The 9,709-nt window shown below is 44.8% G+C and overlaps 1 protein-coding gene across 1 annotated transcript in view; it reads right to left on the minus strand.

Moving 5' to 3' along the window:
• The window catches only part of MYO9A (myosin IXA), a 146,350-nt gene extending 137,764 nt beyond the window's left edge, over positions 1-8,586 (minus strand). The window contains 1 exon segment of the mRNA XM_031061006.1: positions 7,666-8,586. Within this exon segment, the coding sequence (XP_030916866.1) occupies positions 7,666-8,508 (843 nt within the window). The 5' untranslated portion in view covers positions 8,509-8,586.
• Positions 8,587-9,709: the final 1,123 nt, after the last annotated feature.

Below are 9,709 nucleotides of genomic sequence, written 5' to 3' on the forward strand. Positions count from 1 at the left end.
CCCTCCTGTCAGGGAGTTGTGGAGAGTGGAGCAGGAAAACCAGAGGCTGCAGAGATGAGGAAGGGCCTGGAGCATCTCCCTGCCAAGGAGAGGCTGAGGGGGGTGGACCTGCTCAGCCTGGAGAGGAGCCCTCAGCCCTGGGTGTCCCTGTGTGCAGGGAGGGGCAGAACAGGTCCCAGGCTCTGCTCCAGGGCCCAGCAATGGCACCAGAGCCACAGGCAGGGACAGAGCTCAGGAAGCTCCACCTGGACATGAGGAAGAACTTTTTCACTGAGCAGTGACTGAGCACTGGACAGATTGTCCAGAGAGGCTGTGGAGTCTCCCTCACTGGAGATATTCCAGAGCTGTCTGGACACAATCTTCTGGCCTGTGCCCTGGAACAGCCCTGCCTGAGCAGGGAGGTGGGCCCAGGTGACCACTGTGGTCCCTGCCATAACTAACCACACTTTCTCTGTCCCCCACCCTATAAAAATAGTGACAATAACAATTTACTGTTACAAGTAGCAATTCTTGCCCTATAAATAAGAAGGGGGAGCCTGTCTCCCTCGAAGACATGGAGGACAGAGTCAGAAAATCCTATCTGCTCCCTTGGGATACAATTTCTGAGCTCAGTAGGACACTGGCATTGAGCTGTCAGGAGAGGGATTTGCTCCTGGGCCAGCAAACCCAAATGCTCTCCCAGAGGTGTTTGGGGGACAACATTCTCATTCTGGGCCCAGAAAAGCCACAGGGATGGCAGAAACCGTTAAAAAAGCCCAAATTTGTGAAATTACCACCAAAGCTGGGTGTAGTCCCCGTCCTACAAAGGCTCCTTGTTCCCAGGCTCTTCTGTTCCCCACCAAGGGCTGCAGCACAGCACCCACCTGGCACCCACCCAGCACCCAGCCCAGCGTGTCAATTCCCATAGAAGCTACCCAGCCACGCAAAAAGTCAAAAGGGTCTCAGTAAATGCTCCTGAAAACAAAAAAAAAAAAAAATCTGTATTTTGACAGAGAGAAGGGGGAGGGGGAAGAAACAAAATCCCTACTAAGGCATTAACTTCTCACTCCATGACTAGAAAAACATGGTGCTGTATTAACTATGCACATTAGGAATAAAAAGTCCTTGTCTTGGTTATTAAGTTTTCATGGAAGCCTTACTGAACAGCAGCAACATGATCTCTGATTGAAAACATTATTTATCAAAGTGCTACATTATAATTACAGCATTTGTTAAATAGAGAGAAAAAGGGAAAAATAAGATGTCAGAAAATGGGCCCTTCCTTCATGTCTTGTTAAATGTGCACCTTGATAATCAAGTTTTACCAGAAAAGCTGAATACAAACCCAAATAACAGAAACACCGGTGGAGTAAGACAGAGAAAGACATTTTTAAAATGGTATTAGAAAGCAAATTGTTCTCTAATACCATATAATACTGAGCATCATCTCAGTTTGAATGAACATGTGGTCCCTGCCAGGGTCAGATTCAGGGTTATTTTGTATAGATACATAAATATTTATAGAACCTGGATAGCCAGAGATCCTGATATTAGTGATCCATAAAGCCTGGCTATCTAGAGGTCCATAAAGTCAGGATGTCTTGCAAGGTGAGTGCTCCACCCAAGAAGGGCAGGGTTTATTTGGCATTTCCCTCCTGGAAACAAAATAGCTCCTAATTCTTAAGGGTGGAGAAAAAGCAGTTTCATATAAACCTGCTTTAATAACAAATCCATCTCCCCACTGTCATCTCAGGGAAGGAACATCATTTTTTGTCATTCAAGTGCAATAATCTGGACTTTGGAGTAATGAAATATTTGCTGAAGATAGCATGTAATAAAAATAATAACAATATTAGACCCAGGCACTGATACAGCCCATCTGGATATGGCAGGAAGACTCTATAGTGAAAATACTGAATAATTCAGTGTCAGAAATAGGGATGAACAAGATGCTGTTTGATACCGAGCCTGAAACTGTAAAACCTCCCCAGCTGAAGAATCCCAGCATTTTGCAAGCGCTGGTGAAAAGCAGTTGGTGCCTGAGCCTTGCTGTGGGAGTCCTTTGTGTCAGGCCTGCACAAATTCTTCCCACATTAGGCATCAGCTGGATAATCTCCGTGTGCTGCTCTCTCTCTAACCTTTCCAGGCACTGGGGAGGCAAGAATGCAGAGGGAAAAAATCCTGGCTGCTGTGTTCACACCTACCCCAAACTCAGATGGCAGAGAGGTGATAATTGCACATATCATAGGTTAAAAATGATTAAAAGCGAATAATGAGCAGAAGAATAAATATTCCCTCCCCCCTTCATATAAATCCATTTTTTTTGATATAAAACTTTTAGAGCCACACAATACAAGCCAATTACTTAAAAATCACTGTACTGGAAACTGAACATTGTGAACTGAATCAGAGAATCTATTTTCTTTTGTTAAATCCATTTTAAAGGAATTTGGTTACCTCCCATTAATACTATTTCAAATAGAGGGTAAAAATGTAAACATACTTAAATTTTATTTCCCATTAATACTGTTTCAAGCAGGAATAGAGAAAAAAAGGGAATATAGTCAAAGTTTACATCCCATTAGCATTGTTCCAGGCAAAAATATGAATATGGTCCATTTGCATATGTCATTCCTCAGAGGCAAATAACGGTGCCCTAATTCCTATATGAATCAAGCAGCCCCTTATCCTCATTCCACAGCACAGGAGTTAAGAGTGTGGCATCTGCCAGTGGAGCTGGCTCCTACCTAGGATAACTGCAGGAGAAGCAGCAGAGGCCACATGCACAGGGAGCTTTGGCCCCTCTGTGTTGTCCAACGCTACCCGAACCTACTGGAAGTGCAGGACACGCCTGATCATTCCAGTTAATTGATTTTTCTAACTCGACTCAATGGCTCTTTGTTTGGCTCTGGAAACATTCAGCAGCATCCACTGCAATTCCAGCAGTGTGGAGTCGTTCTGCTCACACCTCACAGGGCTGCGCCTCCAGCTGCCAGGGCTCAATTCAGCTGGGAGGACCCTGCACATTAGCACAAAGTCCTGGAAAATAACATCCAAAATCTTCTAGATGCTGCCTGCATTTCCCTCTAACAACCCTACAATCAGGATTAATAAGAAAAAATAGAGGTTTCAGCTTCCCAGGCCTTCAGGTGGCAACTCTGACTTCCCCACAAAAGCAAAACACACACATTGCACAACATTGCTCCAGAAACCAAAAAGCAACTCCAGCTGATGTTCCTAAGGTTCCTGTGCAAACCACCACCACTGGGAATGCAAACAGCAGGGCCATGTCTACAGAAAGCTCCCTGCAGTTCTTTCCAAAGCAATTCAAGCAATCAATTCCTTTTTTTTCTGGCAGAGATGCTGCAGATGCATATCAGCTGTGAAGGGCAGCAGCAGCTCCCCTTGGCCACCGCCTGTGCTCCGAGGCCTCTCCCAGGAACACAGCTCTTGGCTTTTTTTTCTTTTTTTTTGCTTTTTTTTTTAAAGCAACTGAGAGATCCCCACTGGGATGTCTGAAAAGGCAAATAAACAGCTGCTCAGACAACACATCTGCTGTGTGTAGCTGCCATGGCTGTACTCCTGTGACAAATGAGATGCTGAGAAAGGGACCGATGGTAAAACAATCTGGTGTAGACTCCTTTAGACCAAGGTTCATCCAATACCTGTCTGAGGACCTTTGGGCATACCTGAGCCAGGCAAGATTTTCCTACTTTCGCAGTTTTCTGCAGAATTCAAAAAAGATTAGCAAGAGGTAATAAATTAACTTGCATTCAGAGCTCCCCAGAAAGCTGAAGCATGGTCCAGGAGGATGGAGAAGGACGCTCACAGGCTGTACCATGTACCAGTACAAGGTGATGATCCCATCCACATCCCACCTCTAAGGGTTACAGTCCATAAAAACAAGCTGGGATTCCAAAATAAAGTTCATCTGGATGTTCCTAGCTAATATAATTAAAGAGAAAACAGGGTTTTAAAACACTGTTCCAAGTTCATATCAACAAGTTCCCTAGATCTGGGATAAAATATCCCTGCAGGGATAAAGCACAGTTCTCCAGGCAGAGCACAATTGAATCATGGCATGATTTGGATTGGAAGAGAACTTCAAAGGTCATCTAATCCAACCCCTGCCTTGAGCAGGAACACCTTCCACTAGACCTGGTTGTTCAGCCTCTCCAACCTAGCCTTGAACGCTTCCAGGGCTAGAGCAGCCACATCTTTTCCAGTGTGAAAAAATTTTTCCAAGCTGAACCTCCCCTGGCACATCTTGAGGCCATTTCCCCTTGTCCTCTCCCTTGTTCCCTGGAAGCAGAACCCAACCTCCTCTGGCTGCTCCCTCCTGTCAGGGAGGTGTGCAGAGCCAGAAGGTCCTTCCTGAGCCTCCTTTTCTCCAGCTGAGCCCCCCAGCTGCTCCTGGTGCTCCAGACCCTCAATGCCTTGTTGAGGTGCGGCACTCTGGGCTCCTGATGGAAGATCAGGATGAGCAGAAGTCATCTTCACCTCAAGTATTGCATGGAAGTCAATCAGAAACAGAATGGAACTGCAGCATGTGGAACTCTTCCTTAATTAACTACACAAAATTACAGGTTTTGAGAAGCTCAGTCTTGAAACTAAAGAGCCAGAGTGCAAAATTTTAGTAAGCTCAGCTCTGCTGGAGAAGCAGGTCCTTATAGGGCATAATGTGTTTTATAAGAAAATGGGGAGAAACTGAGGAAAAATATAAAGAAAGTCACCTGTTCTTAAAAAAATTGGAATCTTGTTATTAGATAAAATAGTATAAAATGTCATTTCTCACAGGGTTATAAATAACAGTGCCCTAATTCCTATATGAATCAAGCAGCCCCTTATCCTCATTCCTGTACAGGAGTTAGGAGTGTGGGATCTTCCAGTGGAGCTGGGTCCTACCTAGGGTAACTGCAGGTCTGGCACCCACAGGAGAAGCAGTATTGGTATTTAAGGAATATAACTTATGAAAGATCATATATAAATCTGCAAGTATTTTAAAATATCATTTATCACCAAGAGAAGCATATTGCAACCATTCCAAGGAGCACCACTACAACAAAATGTTCCTATTAAATCCCAGCAGAAGAAAAAGAAAATCCATAGGATTTACATCAAATACACTTTAAAAGGACACGCCTGGTCTCAGTACACACCTCAAACTACGTGCAACTAGTGAATGATGTCACTGTGTTTGGAGGGCAGTAACAGCTTGTCTTGACAGCCATCCCCAAAAGTCCAATTTGGACAAGACTCAGGAATCTCATGCAACAACAACAAAAAAATCCCAAACAATAGCCCGAAGCTGTTCATGAAAGGTAAATTAGGAAAACAGAGAAGCTGCAGAAAAAACAAAAAATCCTAATTTTGCTTCACTTCCGCTCCTGCTGTGTGAGCACGACAGCAAAGGCATTCCCAGGAACAGGAGGTTCCATGCACTTGTCCTGCCAGAGACACTTTTCAGGCAGAGAAAGAGATCAATGGGTCCAAGTGAGCTGTTGGTTGCTCCATTTTCTAAATCAGAAGTCGCAGCACAAAGAGCCGTGTCACTGCCTCTGAAGGACAAACCTGAGCTGAACACAATCTGATCTTAAATATGCAAAGGGAAAGCAAAGGGAATGCAGAAGGTGTCTGGAGGAGAGATGAAGAACAAAGGAAAAGAAGAAAAAAAATCCCCAAAAGTTTGGCATCTAAACTTCCAGAGTTTATTCAATTTATTCCAACCACAACTTAAAAGGTCAAATCTGCAAACGCTTTGCAGACTAATGCAGCCCAAAGCTCTGCTCTGAAGATCCCTTTCTTGGGAAATTCTAGAAAGAGAAGGAAAAGCAGAAATATAGCCACTTTATCTTTCAGGCTGCCTGATTTGTGACTATTTGGGACCAGTGCTGGCAGAGCAGAAGAAATTCTGGATTACCCCCACTTTTTCCAAGAGGCCTGGAAGCAGACACAGCACAACAGCAGCCGTCCAGCTGCTGGAGTGAAGGAATGCAAACTTCTGTTCCAACAGCAAAAAAAAAAAAATATAACAGATACGATTCAGGATTTTTTTGGCTCAAAAACAGCTGCAGATCTTGCGAAAGGAAAACAAAAGGCTGGAGTGCATCCCTGCCCTCCACCTCATCCCAACACACACTACTTGCCAGCTTTGAGCAACCTCAGCTAGAGGAAAGGGAACCAAGGAGAGGAACTACAAAGTTGTTTTTTAAAGGAAAAGAATATTAAGAATTAGGAAGGAATTCTTCCCCACGATGGTAGAGAGGCCCTGGCACAGGATGCACAGAGAAGTTTCCAAGCCCCATTCCTGGAATTATTCCAGGCCAGGTTGGACAGGGCTTGGAGCAACCTGGAATAGAGGAAGGTGTTGCTGCTCATGGCAGGGCGTGGAATGGGATGATCCCTTCCAACCCAAACCATTCCATAAATGGTCCCCAGAAGTGAGTGGCCACCACCAGAGCAGGATTCCCAGTAAGCCATTTGTGATGCCTCTCTCCATCCAAGAGCCAAGCAAATAGACAACCTATTCCTGAGAAAAGTAGAATCTAAGAAAAAAGTCAATTCCCCAAACTTCCCTCTACCTTTCTTTTCACAGAGATCTCTCTTCCCCACCTCCAGAAATCTAACCTAGACAGACATGCTCCCTCTGACACTGCTAAAGACAACTATAAAATGACCATGGTCCAACATGACACATTAAGCAACAATCAAAAACTAAAGAGCATGGAAGTGTTTCAAATAAATAACAGGATTGCAGGTGGAATAACAGGACTGGAGGTGGAATGCAATAGTCTTCATGCCAGTTTTCTGAAATTAATGTGGTCACTAATGTGGGTCACCACAGTAACCACCATTAATTACAGGAGCCTGGTCTGATGTTTTCTCATTAACTCCAGAGAGTGAGAGGGAGAGGATGCATGCACCAAAAACCTCCATGTATCATGGCTTCCGAGGACAATGGCATGGCTGAAGCTGACACATCACCCATGTGCAGATGGGATCTAAGCAACAAAATTCTAACCGGCAAAGCGGGCAATTCCAAGGAAAACCATCTCAACCACTATGGGACAAACTCATGACAAATTAATTAATGAATGCTGGTATCCCACTTCAGAGTTTCATACCTGAAAAGTTGATGGCCAAGTTTATCTAACCTCTCATACACAGGAAGAGTCCTCATAAAGTACCCAATAAGTGGCCAAATCAAGCACTCATGGTTAGAAAACACAATTTTGACCATGAAGGTGACCTTTGATTTCTTCCCCAGCTCAAAGAAGCTGACTGCACAGAAACTCCATAAATACAACATTATCAATACATTGTGTGCAATGAAATTCCTTCTCAATATACTAGAAAATTGCTACTGATAATTCTCGTTTCCATTTTCCCACTGAGAAACCACCGAGATAAACCTGCACTGAGAAACACTTGAGTGAAAACAAAGCATTAACAAATTTGGCAGCAAGCCATCTGCTGTACTTTTGTTTTTTCCTCCTTTTTTTTGGAAGCAGGTAATATTCTATAGGTGGAAACACAAGTTTCTCTCATTGCTAATGCTGTTGTCACTTTATTATCAGTATTTAGCAGATAACCACAGAGTTAAGTGTCACAATAAAATCCCAACTACTCAGGTTTGGTTTTTTTCACCGTTAAAACATTTCCACACTACTATCGTTTCCATCTTACCTCAAGCACTGGGCCAGCTCCAAGAATAATCTGTTCTACTCCACTGGCAAATCCCTTCTGGCTGAGGGCGGTGAGGTGATGAATCAGAAAGTTGGTGCTCTGTGTCTTTCCCGAGCCGCTCTCTCCTGAAATCACGATGCACTGGTTCTTCTTCCTCTGGAGCATAGCGTGGTAAGCCACATCTGCCACAGCGTAAATGTGGGGCTCCAGCTTCCCCAGCTGATGGTTATCGTACATCTTCACATACTTGGGGTTATAAATAGGTAGGAACTTGAAGGGATTAATAACAATGAGGATGCTGCCAACGTAGGTGTAGATTTTTTCCTGCTTGAAGCGGTTTCGGAGATTTTCCAGGAGCGTTTTCTCGTTCAGGTCCGGCAAACCGCACAAGTCATCGTAGTCCTTCTGCTGGGGCTGGGGGAGGAAGCCCCTCTCCACCATCCTGCGCCGCTCCTCCGTCACCCGCAGCCAGGACTGGAGGCTCCCGTAGTGGATGGAGCCATCCAGGTTCTTCTCCCGCAGCAGGAAGCGATAATCCTCGCCACTGATGCGGTTCTCCAGCGCCATGCGCGGCCACAGCATCATGCGCTGCACCGGGCAGTCCGTGGGGTTGAGGATCCATTCCTCCCCTCCAAACTCCTTCACTTCGGCCAACACGTAGCATTTTGTTTTCTCAAGCTGGAGTTTGTTGATGAGCGAGTCGATGACCTCGGCGGCCGTGGAGGTTTTCCTGGCGGTGATGGGGCAGTAGATTGTCCCCTCTGCGATGCTCCCGGGGTAGATGTGCAGCGTGTACTCGCTATCCTCAAAGCGTCGTCTGCCTCCAACATCATTTACACTCATATTGGATCCTGTTCCATCAGTCCCTGGGCTGCATAGTCAGGACTGTGTGCTCTATCTTGTCAGGTCATCATGTTAGCAAGGCTGAAAAAAAACCAAAATAAAAACAGTTAGGTGTTATCATACAATATCCCAAAGCTGTAGCAGATAGCTAAGCAGATATTCAACATCCAAACACTACACACACACAACACAGCCTCTCCCTACTCCCCCTCCCACAGCACCTCAAGCTTTTGCTAATTTTGTCCCCAGTCTGAGGGATCAGAAATACCCTCTGATTTTCAGCGAAAATTTTGTGAGCAACACACCAGAAAACCTCCTGAATCCATCTCATGGGTGTGTGGTACTCAGCACCCACAAATTTTAGCTGCTAAAACAAAATGACCATCACCTTCCCCTGCACACCTGGCCCTTACTACAGATGCATTTTTCCATGGTCCTGTGCCAGTGAAGAGGAGATAAACTCCTTTCCTTCCTGTCCAGGAGATTTTGAACCCATGATGATTTCATCAGCAGCACTTTTTCCCCTACCAGGTCACCCTTTTTCACAGATGTCCATATCTCACACTGGATACGAGTTATTGCAACCAACTCCTTTGCTGTCTACATTGCACTTTTTATTTTTCTTGTACTGCTGAAAACCAAAAAAACCCCATCTCTCTGGCAATGAAACATCAAATGTGCAGCTGATTTCTCAAACTTCATCACTACAAGAAGAGAACACACCACCAGCAGCCCCAGATAAAAGCAAATTCAGAGTTAAAGGGGCCCAGTTCTCCACCAGTTCTAGCAAACTCCAAACTGTCCTGGAAGACGTTAAGAGTTACTCCAATAGAAAGACAAAAAGGAGCTAGGGAGAAAAGCAGGACCCTCAGAACCAGGATCTGGGCAATCTCGTGGCAGTGACACCTCATACAGATTAAAGTTTACATGGACACACATCCTAATGTTATTTATAATGTTGAGTTTTTCATTGAGCACTGTCCCACTGGAGCAAGACCTCACAACTATGACAGTTCCTTCCTGGCATCAACAAAATGCTCAAAAAGGGTCAAAAAAACATGATGTAAAAACCCACAACAGGTGTAGGTAACTTCAGATATTTGATGCTGGCAAGAGTATTCACTGCGAAAGCATTTCACTGGTCACCCTGTCCCTGCAGTCTCCCCCAGGTTTCCAGATCCAGGACCTTCAGTCCAAGTAC

The sequence above is a fragment of the Geospiza fortis genome, unplaced genomic scaffold (genome assembly GCF_000277835.1).
Source record: "Geospiza fortis unplaced genomic scaffold, GeoFor_1.0 scaffold317, whole genome shotgun sequence".
Taxonomy (NCBI): domain Eukaryota; kingdom Metazoa; phylum Chordata; class Aves; order Passeriformes; family Thraupidae; genus Geospiza; species Geospiza fortis.